General features: G+C 35.0%; 5 protein-coding genes across 6 annotated transcripts in view; 3 read left to right on the top strand and 2 right to left on the bottom strand.

Annotated features, from left to right (window-relative positions):
• Nucleotides 1-4,938: 4,938 nt before the first annotated feature.
• LOC106116907 (uncharacterized) lies at nt 4,939-6,272 on the bottom strand. The gene is made up of 3 exons (XM_013310966.1): nt 5,888-6,272; nt 5,643-5,748; nt 4,939-5,076 (listed from the first exon to the last, which is right to left on the bottom strand). Exons 1-3 carry the CDS (start codon nt 6,205-6,207, stop codon nt 4,939-4,941), a joined length of 564 nt encoding a protein of 187 aa, XP_013166420.1. The 5' UTR covers nt 6,208-6,272.
• A 798-nt stretch (nt 6,273-7,070) lies between these two features.
• Nucleotides 7,071-9,060, bottom strand: LOC106117251 (replication factor C subunit 4). The gene is made up of 6 exons (XM_013311461.1): nt 8,793-9,060; nt 8,439-8,714; nt 8,049-8,267; nt 7,755-7,914; nt 7,503-7,585; nt 7,071-7,334 (listed from the first exon to the last, which is right to left on the bottom strand). The coding sequence occupies exons 1-6, from the start codon at nt 8,897-8,899 to the stop codon at nt 7,127-7,129; spliced, it is 1,053 nt and encodes a 350-aa protein (XP_013166915.1). The 5' UTR covers nt 8,900-9,060; the 3' UTR covers nt 7,071-7,126.
• A 114-nt stretch (nt 9,061-9,174) lies between these two features.
• Nucleotides 9,175-10,941, top strand: LOC106117252 (ribonuclease H2 subunit B). The gene is made up of 5 exons (XM_013311462.1): nt 9,175-9,463; nt 9,535-9,744; nt 9,872-9,996; nt 10,139-10,313; nt 10,601-10,941. The coding sequence occupies exons 1-5, from the start codon at nt 9,367-9,369 to the stop codon at nt 10,918-10,920; spliced, it is 927 nt and encodes a 308-aa protein (XP_013166916.1). The 5' UTR covers nt 9,175-9,366; the 3' UTR covers nt 10,921-10,941.
• Nucleotides 10,942-11,426: 485 nt separating this feature from the next.
• Nucleotides 11,427-16,516, top strand: Ythdf (YTH domain-containing family protein). 2 transcript variants are annotated; one of them, XM_013311459.1, is made up of 6 exons: nt 11,427-11,675; nt 11,783-11,807; nt 12,846-12,977; nt 13,171-13,299; nt 13,418-15,003; nt 15,082-16,515. In XM_013311459.1, the coding sequence occupies exons 1-6, from the start codon at nt 11,652-11,654 to the stop codon at nt 15,121-15,123; spliced, it is 1,938 nt and encodes a 645-aa protein (XP_013166913.1). In that variant the 5' UTR covers nt 11,427-11,651; the 3' UTR covers nt 15,124-16,515. The 2 variants fall into 2 exon arrangements, with proteins under 2 accessions (XP_013166913.1, XP_013166914.1); XM_013311460.1 differs by lacking the exon at nt 13,171-13,299 and having other exon boundaries at nt 15,082-16,516.
• A 985-nt stretch (nt 16,517-17,501) lies between these two features.
• Nucleotides 17,502-21,325, top strand: part of Hs6st (heparan sulfate 6-O-sulfotransferase) — a 69,177-nt gene continuing 65,353 nt past the window's right edge. The window contains exon 1 of the mRNA XM_013311699.1: nt 17,502-18,144. Within this exon, the coding sequence (XP_013167153.1) occupies nt 17,956-18,144 (189 nt within the window). The 5' untranslated portion in view covers nt 17,502-17,955. The remainder of the gene's footprint in view (nt 18,145-21,325) is intronic.

The following is a 21,325-nucleotide window of genomic DNA, read 5'->3' on the forward strand; positions in this document are numbered from 1 at the left end:
GTGGTTTCCTAGGTAGGACGTAGGACGATAGTTATTTTTTGCAAACGTTTCGATAGTATAATTTCATCTTCCGAATTCCCTTTAGAAATAAAATTACCAGGAGATATTTTTCGATATTGATTGCTTATTTTTTCTTCTTTTTTTTTCTCTTCATTCTTCAATACTTCAGGTTGAATGCTAAGTTCGTAAATTGTAGTTATTAATTTTATGTTTGACTAATAAAAATCTTGTTTCTAGTAAATACTATTTTGCATAAAACTAAGACTAACAGCTTTGTTACGTTCACGTGATCTCTATAAAGAAAGGAGATATTTTTTAAATTAATGATAACATATATGTTAAAAAATACAGGCTGGTTATTAAAAAAAGCTAATTTGAAATCAAAAACATTCTCAAAAATCTAATTTATGTATTAATTCTTGAATATTAATCTACGTCAATGATTTCTAAAAAACATATTCTCAAAAGTAACCCGTGTAAGATTTCGCTACGTATCTTATTACATACAGCCACTGATTAATTGAAAAATATTTCATTTCTGAATATATTATATTTGTGTTATAAAACTTCATAATGTGATTTTCAAAAGGTCATGTAGCGACGACTGATTGAAAATTGTCCAAAAGTTCGATGTTCAGGATAAATTTAATAAAAATGTTCTATTTAATGTATAATCTTTACCTTATTTCAAAGAAAATCTTTTACATTACTCTGTTAGTATTAATATCTTTCAAATAACATAAATTGCTTTTTAAATCTTTACCATTATAGTGACCAGAACTAAGGAAGGTATCAAATTATAAAAATGAGTACACAACTGAATTCTCCACACATATCCATCGCGAGAAAAATGGTCAATTTCAAAGCCATTAAATATACATTTCGGAAACACACTTCTTTCCATTGAAATGTTATCGCTGCGGTGCGGTGTGGCAAAAACTTAATAAAGGCGAACCGAGAGGCTAAAATGGCGAGTGAAGGCATCGACCTCGAATGTTTCGCACATAAATCTTATTCCATCGTAAATGGCGAACGAGCGAACGTTCGTTCGGTGCTCGTGGACAAATTACCGCGCGCCGGGCGAGCCGAGTGCAAGAGAAGGCCGTTATTACAACTAATTGGCGACAATCAAGCCAGCTACCGCTTTGTTCGCCACGATTCCCCTGTATCACTTCGGTTTTTAATATACTCCCATACAAACAACTACTACATGACAATCTCCAACTACATCTGTGAATGGCTGCTGCGTATTTTGACGTTTTATCTGTATAAGTAGTGTTTAAGCGACCAAAAAGACCCTATATTTATGTTCCATATGTTCTATGGTAATAAAGGAAACATGAAGATGAAACTTTGAAAGTACATATTAGACGCCTACCCTTTTTTCATCTCCTCAGTTCTTCAGATTTGGCACTTCTCTTTTGAGGCTTCGTGACCGCTTCGGGCGATACGTGAAAAACTTGAAAAAAATTGTTATGATGATGACTAATTAAAACAAATATTACGTCACCACTTGTTCTCAACTAAAAAGAATCGAAAATGTATTACGATATTATGGTGTGTCCTAATTTGGTCACGACTATTATTTTAAATGTCCGAGTTGCTAAGAAAAACATGTTTCGGTTTGTCCTCAGCGTGTCATTACATACGAAGTTGTTGACAATAATTTTGTATTAGCTACGACTTTTTTCCGTGACTAACAATACAGTGTATATATTTTAATGTATACATATTAATAAAATTGTAATGTCTGTTTGTAATACCGAGGAAAAAATCATATTACGTACACGTGGTGTACTTATTTGCGTTGCTGATAATGAAAAACCGATTTTTAAATTTTTTATCTGTCTGTCCGCAAGGCCGCATTTGTTAGGGTAATCCACGGAACGTCTGGAGCGATTTTGACGGGAAGATAGTTCATGCACGCTGTACGCCCGTGGTAGGATTTTTTTTTAATTTGAACGAAGTCGCGGTCGACCGATAGTTACACATAATGTTAAGGTAGCTATTTAGCCTTGCTGTTACAAGTTACCATAATTTTAGACATTCTGATAGTTATTTTTAGACATAACACGCATTAAATCTAAAACTCAATGTATACTAGTTTTTACTTCAATTGCATGGTATAAACTCCGACTTTTATAAATACACTTAAATATTCTAGACATACCCATACTTCTTTTTAACATCGGCAATTGAGGCCTCGAAATAAAATCCGATAAATCACATAGTTGCTTTTCTGAAAAAGTGTGAAAATATAGCCAAGTTCATGGAAGACAACCAATTGACACCGTAAAAAATGTCCAAATGTGATTTTTCGATTTTTGTTCCGACGCTGCTTAATTAGTCACTAAGAGTATCCTCCAATTAGGATTTCTCATACAAATCTACAATAAATCTACACTTAGTGAATCTGAGTGCGGCAGTTAATTAATATTAGATAACGTATATATTATATACCGTATTTAAGAGTATGTTAAATTCACTTCCCTATCGTATACATTATTACACTGTCAATCACATATTGAACAATGTAAGGCGAGTGTTCAATGAGGGTAATTGAGTCCGCAGGCTGTGGCGAGACGCTGCCGCCATCATATTGATAGACAGTGACCGCCGGCCAACACGGACCAATAGCAGTCGAGAAATATAATGTAAAAATTTATTTAACTAATAACTTTATTATAGGATATTTAAATTAAGAGATAGAATGAATGAGTAATCTTTAAGAATTTTCTCTTTCAATAAATTACAAAATCATAAAACTTTCCACTAACAAATCCTTAGCAAAATCAAACTTCTCAATCATCTTAAGGGTTCATTTAAGCTTTATTTAAACTTTATTTACAGCTTATATCATAAACTGTCCTTAACACCTTTAAATAAGTTCTAAATGTGTTATTTTTTTGGTCTGTTCTTCAAGGTTAAGATAAAAAAACCACGATTAAACATGGGCTGTAATAATCACCTATTTCTTAAGTTTCTTAGACTTTATTACGATCTCTAAATCATTGCAATATCTGTGGGAGTGTCATTTAAATGAATGTGTCGACAATCTATCATGCAACTTGCCTGTGTAACAGATTTATTTTAAACACTAAATCAAAGTCAAACTGATGATGTTAATGTCTTAGTTTCTGCAAGAGGTAATATTTTACAATTCAGTCAACACTCTTAATATAAAATGTGTATAATATTCATACTTCTTGTTTAACAATGGTTTTTTTTTTCATTGCATTTAGGTACATAACTAAACTCATGATAACAATCACTAGCTAGACTAACAAGTACATAAAAATCTATATAAATATGTATAAAGTTTCTTCTTTTATTACAATGTATAAGTTCACTAAGTTTATAATAATAACTGTTAGACAACTACAATACGTACCATAAAAAGAAAGGAATAGAAAATTCTCGACACTTCTTGCACAATTCACATGTGATTCATACATTTCTAGTGAAAATGCGTAAGTCGCTTTGTATTCCGCTAAGGTATTTAGCGATGTAACAGGCATGTGTGAGCATGACGCGTGAAACAAAAGAAACTTACGTTAGGTCGGTTCCCTCGACCCTCGCTCCGTTCGCACGGCCCTCCCCCATCGCGGAAGCGCCAAGTTTACACTGAGAAAAAACATCGCACTCGCACACATAACGTCTTTTTACCTTTATACACCATGAGAGAAAACAAGTCTGTATTCTGTAATAAAATGTTAAAGGTCACTTGTTATGATTTATTAATGTTTTTCCTCTGGCAGCTTTACACAATTACACTTGACTTTAACTCTAGTTGAATACTGTTGGTGTGGTGAAAAAAGTATCTTGCAAAATGTCTTCTCAAATCTGTATCAAAGTCCAATAACTCAATACTGTATTTTCGATACTGTGTCTGATTTCACTCATTCAACTATGCAATAAACTTGAGGTTTTCATACTTCGTCAAACCCGTTTTCACCAAACTCAATAGTCATAAATCATAAACAAAATAACAAAACTTACCCACCTTACCCAGAAAAGGTAGGCAAAGAATACGGATTTGGCGTGCGTCCCTGGCAAAAACCATACAGTCGAATATTGCTTGAAAGTGTGTTCTTCGTGAAATAGGAATGTTGTAATCAAAGCGAACATTATCGCACTGTACGCATCCAATACACGTGTTAACAAAGCTCGCCGAACAATGGGTGGAGCGATGCCGAACGTTAACATTTTTTTAACCAGCGGCCGCTATTATTCTATCTACCTGAGGGTAGGTACCTGCTCCCCTAAAACCACTACCCGGAACACAATTAACCAACGCCCCACAGCGTAAGTAGAAACGGCCATAATAGGACGCTTTCACATGCATTCGAACAAATTAACGAAATTGCTTTCAAAATTGACATCCATTTGGAGTTAGTGTATGCAGTGATTTTTGTAAATTGTTATGAAATGGAAGTGAAAGTTATATAAGTGTAAAATAGAATTAAGAAATGGCTGCAAATTTTTCTACGCGAAGGGGTTTGCAGTGGGACCCTTAGTACCAACCTGCCAGGTCTTAAAGAAAATATGAAAGTTCATCATCCATAGCGCGCAATAATGTGAACATAAAACTGCTAACTATGGAAAATTATACGCAATGTATTTGTTTGAGACAAATTAAGAACGTGGTGTTTTTGAAAAAAGATTAGGCATTTTATGTCTCCGTATCTTGTACTATTTTTTATACAAATCTGTACACATAATATTTTCCAGTACGGATTTCTCATTAAAAGTTAAATACTTAGAACTTAGAAAAACGTTCTCATCATTGACCGTGTTTTGTAAAATTGTTTCTATTTATAAGGTAAATCTGTGTTCCGCCGAACATGTTTGCAGTGGCTTGCGGCAGGGATTTACCCAGAACGTTGTGCAAGATTTTTCTCCCCTTTACCTCGTTTTGATTATTGTGTTTGCTGTGGTTTATTGATATTGGTTTCGATTCTCAAATAACTTATAGAATTGAATAATATGCAGAAGTTTTCGATTCTTGTCGGTGGTCAAAAATGTATGAGTCACAATTGGCTGCATTTTCACGTAGTCTTCTTCGTTCATAGTGTTCTACCTTGAAAGTGACAATTTTTGAATTTCATACACTTTAAAATCACAAACGTTGTTCAAAGATTTACCAGTAGCGTCCAGAACTATAGTTGAAAGTAGGGTAAAGGTAACCCATCATCGGGGGCAATTGGAACAAATAATGGTCAGAATTAAAGTAGGTACCATATAAATCTTCTACTACTTAACTTATTTATTACTTTTTTATTTGGTACTTTCTTAAATTATTTAGGCGAGAGTAGGTAGTTTAACAGTTATTTCAATCATTGCTTATCGCATAATTATGTAAGCACATATTATATAAGTAATGAGTGTATGTTTAATTTATTTTTATTTTGGAAGCCAATTTTTGGTTATTTTGTTTAATAACTCAAGGTCTATAATTCATAAATATCTGCATTCAGACATCAAAGACTGTAAATTAAACAAATCGACAACAAAATTATATTACTAATATAAACTGAAAAGAACGATACAAAATTATGATCAGCTAATTTATATTGGTTCAAAGAGGGGTAGGTTGCAGGCGTCAGGTTGACGGCCCCAACCCGTGACGTCACCGCACTGACCACTCCGCTCGATCGGTGGGAACGGGACCGCCACAATAGCCTTTCTTGGAAACAGCAGATGCGCTTGCGCCGTCTTTTAACTTCCCCTTCCCATTTATTTCTTCCCCTATTGAAATATTTTAACATTAAAATAAAACTTATTTTTATTAACAACTTACAATAACTCAACGCTTAGAGCAATAAAAAAACGACAAAAACTTTAGAAGTCCATTCCAAGGAATCATTAACCAAGACAAAAAACTCACGGTGAATAAGCAATAGGTAAGCGGCGTGGAGTGTATCTAAACGACATATTTCGGGCGCCGAGCGGCGAGCGGCAAGCAGCGTCGGGCGGCGAACGGCATGCCGCGGGCAGGTAGACGCCGAGGTTACCGCGTACCTGCCGCGCTAAGGTATCATTACCGCGCACCGGCATCCGAGACCGCCCCGTAATCACCGGCTCGCCTTCGCGCCGTAACGCCAACACACGAAGATCATCGCAACTTCCATGGATGAGTGTGGATCTAGTCATGATGGTAATAGAACATGCACTAAACCTCCACTCATCGAAAGAAATTGACTTCATCGTCGAACGTCGCCTCCGTCGAATCCAGCACTGCACGCACTATGAGCGACGTCATGTCAAACCGAACCGAACTTTAACGAGCACGTTGCCGTGATTAAAAATTATGAATTACATGCTGCTGCGCTTCCGACGACGTGAGCGCAGCCCGCGAGCACGGCACGAAATAAACGGTCGAGATTTGAAATCTGGAAATCTAGACGCTGCGTTAGCGACCGGGGAGGGGATGCGCCGGCCAATGGGGACCGAGCGCGCGCAAACCGTGAAGCGGTGGGGCGCAACTCCGCGCAAAGAACGTTATTTTCTTTCTTTCTTGCTCCCTCTCGCGTCCGTTCAACCGACAGCGGAAGTGAAATGAACGCGCGTAAACTATAGTATAGGCAAACGCATGGCCTGGCCTGGGCTTGGCCGTGCCAGGCGCTCTCACACAGTGCACCTGCTGCTTCAATTTAACTACCCACTGTGATAACAAAAATTAAAGTAACATAATGAAAAATACAACTGCTGTTTTTAATCAAGTATTGTGTAAAACTACTAGTAAACAGATCGAGTATGCGATTTTATTGCGACGTCTTTTACCAAGAAATGTTTACATGTTTAAAACGATTTAACGATTCATTGCAGCATGAAGACCATAATATACGTAGACACAACATACAACAATCTAAATCCTTTTTTTGACGGCAGATTGTGATTCGGAAATTGATTTTGGGGACTTGGTATCTCGTTCATAGATTACCTACTACTCTGCTAGAAAAAGCAAATGTCACTAAATTCCAACCAGTAACTTTTCATAGCGCTTAATTTTTATAAACTATAATTTTCTGGTCGTTATTTTTCTTTTCAATGAAACAAGTGAATGCACTATATTTATTTTATTTCTCAAATTAAACTTACAAGGACATAAATTCTTATAATATAATCAAGGATTGTTATTAGCCATGATGATGGTACAGCCGAGGTCTGTGAGCTGCATGAACTCTGCGCCGCCGTCCAGCAAGCGGTGTGAACAGACTGCCAGCTTCTCGCTGATCACACATTTCTGCTTGTTGGTCATATGACCCGCGCAGACGACAGATGCGCTCAACTGTTCCAGCAGTTGTGATGCAGAATATGCGTCCATTAAGAACCTGTAAGACAAGTTGTCATAAAAATTTGACAAATCTTGAAAATTTTCAAAAACAAATTTAACAATCACGCCATCTTGTATTTTATTGAAACTACTTTTTTTTCAATTCAACATGGGATTTAGTTTTTGTCTTTAAAGCTATTTTTACTTAACTACTACTAAAACTTACTTCTTCACAAATATCTCTAGCTCATTATAATTCTTTATGCTTAAATATTCATTGACCAAATTATCTGGAACTAAACCAGTCACCTGAAATCATAAATTATGAAAGTTATTTTTTTTACAGTCGTTTTAATAACTAGAAAGGTATTTTATTCAATATTTCTTGACTGCCTTTAATATGCTAAAAATTCTTAACAAATTGATTATAAAATATGCTACAAGTACCCACGGTTACTCAAAGTTTATTAAAAACTACCTCAATTAATCCATCAGCGGTAACTTTGCCAAGTAAACGCTGGCAACACTGGAGGGCAGTGAGTGCTCGCCGCAAATCACCATCACAAGTGTGCACAGCCTGGTGCAGAACTTCTCCATCACCAACATCCACTCCCTCTGCACTGCAAACTTCCTGTAACCTAAATAATATTACGACTAAAATTAATGCAAATAAAATTACAAGACAAAACAGACACTTTTGGTAGAGGACACCACTTATAAAGTCTGAATGCAGCAGAAAGACTTTAAGTCAGATAGTCTTTAACAAACTAACCTTTTAATAACATTTTCTTTAGCAAGCGGTTTGAACCTGAACTTTGAACATCTGCTTGTGATAGGCGGAATGATTCTGGACACATAGTTGCAGATAAGACAGAACCGAGTTGTGCGGGTTTCCCTCTCCATTGTCCTGCGTAGTGCAGCTTGTGCTGCGGTTGTCATGGAGTCTGCCTCATCCAGTATAACTAATTTGTATGGAGGACATGGTCTGCCACTAAAATTTTTAAATTATTTTTGATATATTATTTTGAAATGATCTTTGAATATTTTAAAAAGGAACAAGTTTATGATGAAATTTTGTCTTCTTTTATGCCAATTTTACTTTTATCTAAAATTAGAAAAGAAATTGTTTAAATTTTCTCATTTTGATTAAAACTCTACTTACTCTGGTTTTGTATTGCTGACAGTTAGCTGAGCAAATGATTTGACTTTATCCCTGATAACTTGTATACCACGTTCATCTGAGGCATTTAACTCCAGCACACGGTCACGGGTTATATCCCCAAAGAGCTGCCTAGCAGCTGCTAAGATAGCACTGGTTTTACCAGTTCCTGGAGGTCCATAGAATAATAAGTGCGGTAAATCACCACCCGATAAACATTCTCTTAAAACTTGTACAACTTCACCTTGATCGACTATGTCGTCAATTGTTTTAGGTCGGCTGTAAAATAACAAGTATCATGTTTATTCGCTCGTAACACAAAAAAAGAAAACGTAAGTAATATTTGAAAATACGAACTATTTTTCAACCCATGGTGCCGGTGGTTTCTTCTTTGTAGGTTTTGTACCTGAAGTTGACGGCTTATCGGTTGCTGACAGTTTCCCTGTCTTTAAAAAAGCTTGCATCTTTGAATGTTTAAAATTAGTAACGAAATCTTAAGATGTTTATAGCTTTTTAATTAAAAGTACTATAAATTTGTATGAAACGGCGGCAACAAAACTTTTGTATTTCGTAAATGCGTTTGACATTGACAAATAGGTCCACCCAACTGACAATGACAGATTCGTGATGTCAAGAGAATGTTATTTTCTTGGTGAATAGAGATCCGATTTTAAGTTTTCTTTATGAGTTTGTTTTTAGATTTCATATAAAACTTTGAGAGATAGTAAACCAAAATTAAATTCTCTTTTATTTATTTAAAAAGGATGGCTGTATGGAATATAAGATCGTTGACTTATCTTATGTCTAACCGTTTGACATTGACATTTGACTTTAATTTGATTACGGTTTAGCGAAAACTTCTACTGAATGCTGAGCGGGAAATTTCTTTATTTTTATATGAATAAGTAAAGTAACTAGAAAGTAAATAAGTATGACTACTAGATCACAAAAGAAATCAAACTCTACATCAAGTAATTTAAGTGTATCTCAAAAAAGAATAGAAAACTCGTGGATTTTACTTATTAAAGGTTGCAAAAGTGTCTTAACAACATTCTTAGCTTACAGTCTTAAAATTATAATGGTGATAAAACTTTTACAGAATCGTTATTTGAAAATAGCAGTTTCAGCATTATTACACTTCCTCATCCAGCTCATGGGAATTTATCGAAGTATTGCTTAGATAATGTTCACAACAAAATGTTTGAAGTGGTGACATTCAACGAACCATATAGATCATGGTTTATTGGTGACTTTGTTAAATCTGACGGGAGTATTTTAATGGTTACTCCAATAAATCCATTGTTTTTAGGTTGGTATACTTTATTTATACCAAAATCGTTATTCTTTATTATTCCTAAGAATATTATTTAACCATCTAAACAAACCTAAAACTTACATTGAAACAACATGTTTTATGACTTTTTTTTTGTTTTTAGTTCTCCCTAGATTAAAGGAACAATGTGTCAACAGAGCAGTACCATTAAATGATTTATTATCAGAGAAGGGATTTGATAAAATTGTTGATTATGTTAAAAATATGGAAAATATTGGAGATTTGAAGGTGATAAAATAATTAACATAGTAAAATAAATAACTTAAAATTAAGTTGATATTACATAATATTATATTTTTAAAAGTATAATTCAAGTTGACCATTAAATGGTTTTTTGCATAAAATTATATTGATTTTTTTATATAATTAGGGTCCAGCAGAAATGAAGGCCTATAAATACAATGAGGAAAAAACATTAAACTGGTTAAAAGAAAGGATTCATAAAGTAGCAAATGTTTTAAAGGAGAAAAATATCCATGTAACATCTGGAGCTATTTCATCTACTTTTGTATCCAGTAACCTAAACAATGACAGCATTGATGAAGGTTTGTAAAAATGATTATTAGTTTATCATTCATCTAAGATCTTTTGGACACATAACCTATTTTAGAATCATGACCATAAGAGCAATAAAGAATACCTTTGGAGACTGAATTTTTGACTAGGCTATTTATGCAAAATTCTGCACGAAAAAATTGGTGTTATATAGTGAAGTATCATTCAAGAGGACCCTAAAGTCGTATTAGGAAATTAAACTTGTGGTCCCTTTTTATTTTAGGGTGACAATTTTTATCCAACATATTTGCTTTTTAAATATATGTGCTTTTTTTAGAATTTTATCTCAAATATGCTCATGGTATAATATCAGACTACCTTCAAGAGGACTTAGTTGAAAAACTAGAAAAACGGTTTAATTTTAAACCTGAAATAATTGAAACAGTTGGAAAGAAGAGAAAGTCTGAGGCTGATCTAAATAACTCAAATAAAAAAGCCAAGAATGAATCCATGTGTGAAGATTTTATTGATGTGAAAGCTGGTGTTCAGTTAAATGGATCGTCTGAGACCAAAAAGAAGCCAACAGCTAAAGAAAAAGCTCGACAAAAGGCTGCCAGTGGAACAAAAACAATATCTTCATTCTTTACAAAAAAATAAATGGCTTTTAAACTACAGTTACCTTTTGTATTTTTATTCATTTAAGTTTTGGAGACAGCGTAAGTGCAATGTGTTTATTTACATTTCCGTTTCATTTTAGAATCCAAAATGCATAATAACATTTTTTACCCCATTAAATTTAACGCTGACTTGTAGCACTCCTTGGTCACCCAGTTGCACGGGCTAAATTGCTTACCTTGGGTTTCTGAGCATTGTTATCCTAGTTTTGTCAATAATGAAAGACAGGAATGGCGATAGCTTCTGTAGAAAGATTTTGGTCTCCAACCAACGGTTAGTCTATCTTACACATATAATTAAAAGATATGTGTTAGCCAGTACAGCAAGTAAATTAAAGTAGTGTTTACAGTCTATGGCAGCGTTGATTTACAGCTCTACTGTACGTGAATAATGTAATCGTTACGTTTGTTACACTGCAATAATCGTGATCAAAATAATTATATTTACTTAGTGAGTGTGGCCGTATTTTCTTAAAAAAATATCTGTATTTGTCAATATTTTTTACTGGTAACATTGTGACGGTCGCCATTACTACGTCCATATTATCTCGTATTCAATAGGACTTTCATAGCCATTTCATAAATTGCTGACTTTTTAATTATTGTGTTTGGTGGACAATTTGGACACAGTGAAGTGTAACTGATGTGATTTCATATTGTTATAGTCTTGAGAATAACTTTAATAAGTGCTCAATATTCTTGAAATCGCGGCCAATGTCAGCAGGCGTGTCAGATCAGGTATTTCGTTTTTTCACATATTTTTGTATTGTTTACGCTTCATTAGATGACTTTTTCCGTTAAAATTTGCTGTTTTCTTTATTGTTTCATATCCGTTGGGCGTTTAGCGGATGAAAGGACAAGGGAACCAAGGTAAATATGTACCATTATGACGTTGCAAATGTTTTCTCCGTAGGCTGGACACCTCGCGCCGGTCAGCGTCGTGTCCGGTCTTAAACGTGTATGATACTTTACATCGTTCGATTAAAATGCATATTTTTACCTATAACTTTAAAATGTGTACAATAAAACATGTAGCAATCACGAGAAATTACAATATGTTTGATACAAATAATAATGCAAAGCTATTCCCTATGGATTTGTTATAACATAATCTGTGATACAATGATAAGAACTTAGAGACTGTATTATCTTGTAAATTCAAATATTTATACAGTTCTTTTAATTTAAAATGTAGTTTTAATTTTCATTAAGTATTTCCTACTTCCTGTATGAAAAGGTGACAAAAAAAAATCTTCAAGTTTCATTTGTTCACAAATAATGTTCTGTTTTTTATTTAATTTTTAAAATAAAGTTTTATTTGGAAAACTAAACAGAGTATCCTTTGTTTTGGATGCATCTTAAATTTATATCTACTTATAAAGTTATCAATACAGATAAGATTTTTAGACATAGTATCAATATTAATCCAGATAACATTCACTATTTTCCTCCAACAAATATTGTTTGATGACAAATGTAGACAGCTATTGAGGACACCTGAGTAAATAAAACAAACATTTCACTATATCAGTTGGTCTTTAAAAACATAAACTAAAGAAAATTAATTACAAAATTCAGAATGTATTTCATTTGTGATTATTATATGGATAGAATATTGTAGAACACAGCATAATAAAATTTGTGTGCAACTAAAAACTGATTCACATTCAAATTGATAACATAATCTTTTCTGTATTGCTATCCAATCCAAGCTAAAGGAGGAAGTTGAACATTTTTCTTTATATTTGACATGGTAGCTATCAAACAGATGTATTACTGTTTTCAGTTATCTTTGAATCCTGTAATGCCCCACTATACATTAAATTGTTAAGCCAAGATTGCCATGATAGCTGAAAATGACAATACCAATTTTTGTAGTAATAAGAGTTGTTTGGGTTTAATTTACAGCGACAAATGTACCTAAAGAGCAACAGTTAGAAAGTGGTGGTGACGAGCTAGCAGAGGTGTCATGGCGTCACCAGCAGCAACCCTCGTATGCTCCACCCATCTCGTCAGCAGCCGATCCCTACAGCGCGGCAGGTAGGTACATAATCTATTGTATTTTTTATTAAAAATAATAATAATACAATTCTTAAACAGTAACACACGGATGTTTGTTCCCATTGACTAGAAAAAAATTTTTGCATCTGCAAAATTTGGTTGTAGCAAATATATTATATGTGTGTATTATTATTCTGATTTTGTTAAAAGAACTATTGTTTTTAAATTGCAGGTTATTATGGCACAACAGCTCTTCCTTACCAAGCTTTTGGAGTTGGGGATGGTACATGGTCCACCAATGGAACCGACCCAATGACATTCCTCGGGGGATACAATCCTCACGATTCTTATGGAATGGATGGTAGCTAGTATTACTGCAAATTAAAGGATTAAGTTCAAATTGCTATGTTAATTTTTTTATATTGCTTTTAAATCGTAAGTTTGATTTCATAGCAAACTATAGTAATTATAATTTTCAGGTGTTTTTGGACCATCAACAACACCCTTTTCAACAGCTGCATTCGGGCAGCCAGCTTCAACTTTTAATTACTTTCATGGAAATGGTGATTACTCAACTTGGGGTCAATTAGGCCGTGCAAAACAGTACGATGATTACTACAGGGCTGACGGTTTGTACGTTCCAGACGGCATTAAGGCTGTCGACAGCGGCGTCCAGGCACTCTCGCTCGGAGAACATAAAACCGATAAAGAGCGCATCTCTGAGCTCAAAGACGTATCGAGTGGATCGCAACCCAAAAAGATGACATGGGCTTCTATCGCCAGCCAACCGGCAAAACCGGCTCCGACATCCCAAACGGTAGGCTTGAAAAAGAAAGGACCGGGGATGCCCCCGCCGCCGATAGTGCCAGGGAAACATAACATGGATATCAGTACATGGGATGCCGGTAAGAGTGCTCCGGTTGTCACCGCTCCACCGCCGCCGCCGCCGCTTCAACCACCACCCGTGCCGGCGCCACTACCGATGCCAACCCCGGCGCCAGCTCAGCCGCCCGCGCCCGCCCCCGCACCTGCACCTGCACCTGCGTCTCTGCAGAGGGGGCCTCCGCCGCAGCACCAGCCGCCGCCGCCAGCCTGGGCGCACGCCCCCCGTGCTCCGCCGCCGCATCAACCGCGCCCGCCTCTCCCCGCGCCATCCTTACCACCACCGCCGGTCGTTGCAAACGCCGCGCCTACTCCTCATCCCGTACTCGATGAGCTCCGCGTAAAAAATGATTACAATCCCAAGGAGTTTGACTTAAGTGCTCCCTTAGCACGTTTCTTTGTTATCAAATCTTACTCTGAGGATGATATACACCGCAGCATCAAGTATGAAATATGGTGCAGCACTGAGCATGGAAACAAACGTCTCGATTCCGCCTTTCGGGAACGCGAAAGAGAAGGCGGCGCGGTCTTTCTCTTTTTCTCTGTCAACGGCAGTGGACATTTCTGCGGTATGGCGCGCATGACGAGTGCGGTCGACTACAACTCCAACTCTAATGTGTGGTCGCAGGACAAGTGGAAGGGTCAGTTCAGAGTTAGGTGGATATACGTGAAAGACGTTCCGAATGTACAATTGCGTCATATCAAGTTAGAGAATAATGAAAACAAGCCCGTGACGAATTCCCGTGACACACAGGAAGTGCCACACGCCAAGGGTCTCCAGGTGCTACGAATAATGCATAGTTACTGCCATTCTACCTCAATTTTTGACGACTTCATTCATTACGAAAGGCGCCAAGAAGAGGAAGATTCCCGTAAAGTGCCTCACCATCCCCAGGACAATAACCGTGAGGATCATGAGGGTGGACGTGGCTATCGTAATTATCGTGACTATCGTGATCACCGTGAGGGGCGCGACGGGCGAGAGGGGCGCGACGGACGGGACAGCCGCGACCATCGAGACGCACGTGATCATCGTGATGCACGTGATCCGCGGGATCATCGCGATCCTCGCGATCCTCGCAACCCACGTGACTCCCGCGACCACCGTGACGACCGCGACGGCCGCGACATGCGTGACCATGACTATCGTGATCGCGACTCCAATTATAGATCTCATCATAAGGTTCGTGATAATGTTCTTTGCTAGTACCCATGATACCTATATTATTTATATTTCTAATAATTGTATTATGGCTTCCAGGATAGAGACGGATCGCGTGGCCGCGGGCGCCCCCGCAACTGATCGTGTTTGATGTGTGAGAAAATTACAAGGACTGGCTTCTCTCCATAGATAACTAGTATAATAAACAATTGGTACCGCATAAACAATCCACTTGTATGTAGATATACATACAGAAGAAGGAATCAATATTGCGACCGATTGCGCTCTAATCTGAACAATTATATATGTAACATCATAGAATATTGTTGTTTTGAACAGTGCTTTCCTAACGAAAAACTATCTACAAATTAAAATGTGCTAATAATATTTTGTACTGGAAGAACGTTTAATTACAAACGGCTAGTGGACAAACAGAACATTAATTAATTATCAAATAAATTGTCGTGTGGCGGTTACGTAGCACACGGATTGAGTGGGGATTGTGGACTTTGTTTCAAATTTGTGGACTAAATCAATTATAAAATATAGTAATTTTATAACTGCAAAAATTCTGTTGTGAGAGGAGTTGATCCTTTAATGAGAGAGTGGTGCGGACAACATCGATGTGTACGTCGCTGAGTGTAGTGTTAGAACTATCCCGCATTCGTCAGTGTCGGAAATGTTATAAAAATACTAGTAGTTTATGTCAGTGGAGACTTGTATAACTTTTATATATTACATTTAAATCGTAATCACATGAGGTGTGGACATTTTATATACAACTTTTTTTTATTATTCAAAAGTGAATGGATTCTCTCGTGGCATTGAGATTGTCTTAACTCCAAACACTTACAAATGGTGTTAAAAAACAAATTATAACTTTATGAATGAATGTATCAATCAACAAAATCATTATGTCAAACAAAAGTATAAGATAAAATTATGTGCTAATTTTGTTTTACCTTTCATAGATTTAACAAGATTGGGACTGTTCATTATTGATTTGTACTATATGTATGTATATGTTTTATATATACATGTGTTTTCTAAAATAAAACTTAAAGTATTTTATATTTTTAAGTGCAACAAAAGTGTGACGAGAGAAAATTTATCGATAAATGAATTTGCATATTGACGTACAATAGATTTATTTGTTATCACCCCCACCTTGTTTTCAAGTGCCTTTTTATCTTTTTTAAAACATTAGATTTATTTAGTTTTAATGCCACACTATATTTTACATTATTTTTATTTTACAAATATAGTAATTTGCTGTTGCATGCTACATGTATTTCATTGCAATTTAGATGCTGATTTCTAAGTATAGGAGTATTTGTTCCATCAACACTTTTCCCCGGGAACACAGAATTGTTTAAATCTCAACAATGAAATTGTAAAAGCATTGATGTGTAGAAGGTGATTACTCTACAATGTGTGATTAGTTTGTGTTTCAGTTTTCGCAAATTTTACAAAAATTATGTCAGGTATTATAATATAGAGTTCAAATAATATTGGATTAAAACCTGTCATAGACGTTGTTAAGTATTATTTTAATCCAACCTTTGCCTTTTTTATATTCCTACTTTCAGTGGTGGTGTCGTGTGCCGAGCAAGACTTCGGGAAGACAACAAAGATACCTTGCAGCGTCTTTTCAATTGCAACTGCCTAACTTCCCTTTATTCCAAAACTTATGAGCTACGTTTTCTTACTTTGATGTAGGGATTATGTGATATCTGGGGCGCACCCAACTCTTTCCGCCCCCAGTGTACAACAAAATGTGAATAGTATTTTATTTATTAACTAGTATTTATCTCAATGTAAACCTGTTTTTACAATTGGGATTCAACAAAAAGGAAACCAGCTGGAAATTATCAACTGTTAGTTCCGTCAGACAATACAACGTTATATAAACTTTCAAGAGTCTGCAAACTTTACCACGAGATGCCTTTTTACTAGAAGTTCAAATTCGAGAAAGGCTTAACGAATTTGATAGCTCTCGTCTCATCCTGAAGTGCTATAACTGACTGAACCGATGAGCTGTCTGATGACTCGCAGTTTGTTGCAAAGAGAATGTAAATGGTTTGTAGCTCGAAACGCAAATCATAATTTAATCCTATGCAATCCACTGATCTGCTTTACATATGTGAATCGTGATCATACTGCAGGTCATCAATTTTAGTTGAGTTACCTAAGAATCCTAGATTGATCTAATAGGTAAGATAAGGAAATCATAAATCATCATGTGATGTCCATCTACATTTATACAGCACTTCTAAGAACAAGATCTGTGCATACATACTAAAAGAGAAGAAAATCATCTATGCAACCACAAAATTATGTTCACATTAAAGTAAAAAAAAAATAGTCGCTTGTAAAAAATTGCTTTAATTTATTGAGTTAAAATTTGGTGAAAGCAAGCATACGTTTGGTATGAATTTTTAATCTTAAATACATCACAACAAAGATTTTGGTAGATGCTATATGTCAATGTCAAAATGTTTCAGAACGAACAAGTTGTAATCATGAACGAAAACGAAAGGCAATTTTGCTTTTGTTTATAAGTATCCTCATGAATTAAGAATTATTATAGTTTTATAAATTAAATATGGAGTACACGATACAACGATAAAGTGCTACGAAGAGTGTGAAACTATACGTTATTACTGCATTATATAAAATGTTTATACGGTGTCATGTCATTTTGCGATCCAAGATGTATAGCCACCGAAGTACCACCGGCTCGCAGCTCACACTTTAGTTTTGGCCTCGGTGGTGGTATAACGTTTTAGCTGTGTAAAATCGAACGATACAAAACAATGTTATCGAACTCGTATCTATGTTCGATAATCGAAAGACGATAATATCCTAATAAACTCGACATTATATTTTAATTGATAAGCTGTGCGCTCTTCAATGTAGCGAAAATAATTTCTAACAAGTCAGTGCGTGAAGATATTTTTGTAAAAATGAGACATGCATTCGAACGAAATGCAAAAAAGTGTATCAGTGCAAGTAGATAGTGATTTTGCTCTTTTTCTGCCAAGCGGTGCATACGAAATTACAAAAATGGAGCCAAGATCAAAACTGAGAAAAGTAATATTCTTTTGTTTACTACTTTCACTGTTTGGAATGGTGGCCTTTGGATATTTCTGCCCTGATCAAGTAAGTATAATACTATTCCATAATTTCTTAATATAATTTTGTTAATATTTTAGTAAATGTAATTGTAAAAATATTTCATACAATTGCCTCACAAACTTCCAAGTAAAATATGTAAACATAAACATAATTATGCTAAAAATAATAATTAAAGAAAATGTGTAGGTTCATTAAATTTATTTTAATCAATTACATTATATTTAGTAAAGCTGGTAATTTCAATTTTATCTTATAAGTTGTTGGTTTAAAATAATATTAGTAGTTAAAAAGAATTTTATTAATATCTTTTAGAATAATTCCAAATAAGCTTCAGATTTGTGCTGGAAGATGTTTCATGGCAACAGTTGAATACTAGGTTAATCCATGACCGCTAAATAGCAATTTCATCCCTAAAACCATTAAGGCATTAACTTTAAAATACTTTTTATTGACTTCTGAAAGGGTGATGTAGACATGCAACAGTTAATTCTAAAAGATGCGTAAAGACTGAAGTAAAAAATTAAACAAATTGAAAATACAACATTCCTTGTAAGGACTTTCACATGTTTTATTTGGTTGGTGTAGTGTTTAGTATTTTTCTTATTTATCAACCTTCATATTTGAATTTACATCCTTCTTCTGAGTGAAAGTAATCTTTGTAGTCTCTTTCACAATATTAATTTAATTCTAGATGTGTGTTATAAAATATGTAGTAACCACTGAGTGTGTTTGCCAATGAATCAAATAACATAAATAAGTCTGTCTTTTAAAATGTTTTGAAAGTGATATATTTATTGGTTATAAGAAAAGCATATAAATATTAAATAAGTGAAAAAAAATTAAAGATGAAATATCAAATTTAATTGTTTTAAGCTTGTGTGGATTTCCAGTGCTTTACTTTAATTATCTGTTTCCAAAAAAAAATACATTTGAATTAAAATCAAAGCTTCCTTAATTATTGGAGTTGTCTTAAACTATTATTATTTTCAAATTTTGAAAATGGAAAATAGTAAAATTGCATAATTATATAGTTTTGAATGTGTTCACATATTTTTTTGAGGCAAGTGTGCATCAAAGAATGTATGAATAAATGTTGTATAATATGTCATGTAAAAGGTAAATAAGCATAAATTAAACCACATATATGATATCAATGTAAATCAATTTAATAAGTATTTTTATTGTCAGCTGGGTGATATAAATAATGGCATAGTTTAGGAGGTGTGTTCTTTGTTTATATATTAGTACTCTGTCAGCCTTTTTACGCGCCAAAAACATTATTTTTTATCTATAATCAAACAAGGATATCTGAGAGAGGTGAATATATAAAAATCTTCTTTTTTTAATTAATAATGGACCTCATCGTTTTTACGACGATTTCGCCAACATCAAGGTTGAAGAATATATAATAAAATCTATTTAGACATATAAAATAGCATAAAAGAAAAAAATTATAATACATGATACAGTACAATGGGAATCTTGTGAGATTTTTGGCGTTCACAGGGGGGCGCTTGTGAGGTGATATAATTAAGATCGATTTATTATTATTATGCCCAGTGTTTTTAATACCCTTATAGGTCTATAGAACAGTATTAGTTGTTTAAATAACAAATATTACGTTAAAATCTATTTTTTTTACGTATAATAACAATTGTTTGAGATACATGATGAGAAATTGCTTAATATTCGGTTTCATAATTAGCTTTCTCGGAATACTTTGATGTGTCGCGTGGTAAAATAAAATGGGTGGAATAACAGACGGAACATTTTTTACGTTCGTAAAATTTTTTTTCAAGCAGCCTTTGAAAAAATATTACTCGCATCTGAATTAATCAGGGAGCCTATTTAACCGAAGCTCGCAGTCGCGGCTTGTCGACTCCACTAATTAAAGAGGGTGGCAGCCATGCAAGTGGTTTCCATTTGTTTTTGCCCTCTCAACCAGCTCCGGCGCGGCAAAAAGCCTCACCTCCCGGTACTCCGAGCGCACATCGGCCCTGCGCCTAGCGGGAACCATAACATCGTGTCTACTTAGTGTACTAAGCGCGTTCACTCGTTACCAAGTTATATTTACCCATTTCACGTAACTGTTACTGATTTTTTTTTTTAAATATTGTCATTGATTCTTAATCTCAAGAGCCGATATCTACTACATGTTGAACCTTTATATTTAATAATAAAACGTTCACGAATGGTAGGAACACAATTTCAACATTCTTATAAACATGACGTAAATGGTAATGATAGCATAGTTATTTGTTTAATATTTTAAGTGGGACACGATTAAACTTTAACATTTTGCATACGTTACGAAAATTGCATCAACCAAAGGTTATACAAATATCGAATATATCAGCTTAGTTTTAAGCTTCAATTTTCAACAAGGAAATTAATTTCTATTTATTTATACCGTTAAGTAATTGAATTATCTTTATCGCATAATACAACTGGCCATATACGTTAACTCGATGCAGAAGTACCATACTGGAATTGTTACCAACATGGCGTTGCCCATTAGCAACGAGCCACACGCTTCCATTTTCGCGCCAACTGTTCTATACCTCTCTATTTGAATTGAGAACGCACACACGATACGGTTCATTTCGAACAGGTTATTGCAACAATCAAAACTGGATCGATTTTTAAATTATGACGTCATTTATTTCTAGTTCACCGTATTACCACGTATATTATTTGAAAAATTATCTGATTTATCTAATTCATAATTGGTATTGTTTATCTTGTTTCACAAATTGTTGAAAATATCATTATTGAATAAGATCATTTTTAGACAAACGTAAATACACCTCTTAATCTAATTTTCATCTACACATAGACATTTATCAAAATGTACAACTAGCTGTCGCCCGTGACTCCGTCCGCGCTTAATGAAAAAAACTTATTTATTCTATGTGTTCTTCCAGACTATTCTATATTTATACCAAATTTTATCAAGATCCGTTGGGCTGTTCTGGAGATACCTCAAACAAATATTCATCCATTCATCCATCTCAACATTTAAAATCACCATCATCATCAGCTCACTATACGTCCCCACCGAGGGGCTCGGAGCCTACCCTAAGTGATTAGGGTGATTAGGTCATAGTCAACCACGCTGGCCAAGTGCGGGTTGGTTGACTTTACACGTATCTTTGAATTTCTTCTCAGATATGTGCACGATGTTTTCCATCACCGTAAGAACGTC

Source organism: Papilio xuthus, unplaced genomic scaffold (genome assembly GCF_000836235.2).
Source record: "Papilio xuthus unplaced genomic scaffold, Pxut_1.1 DF827680.1, whole genome shotgun sequence".
Taxonomy (NCBI): domain Eukaryota; kingdom Metazoa; phylum Arthropoda; class Insecta; order Lepidoptera; family Papilionidae; genus Papilio; species Papilio xuthus.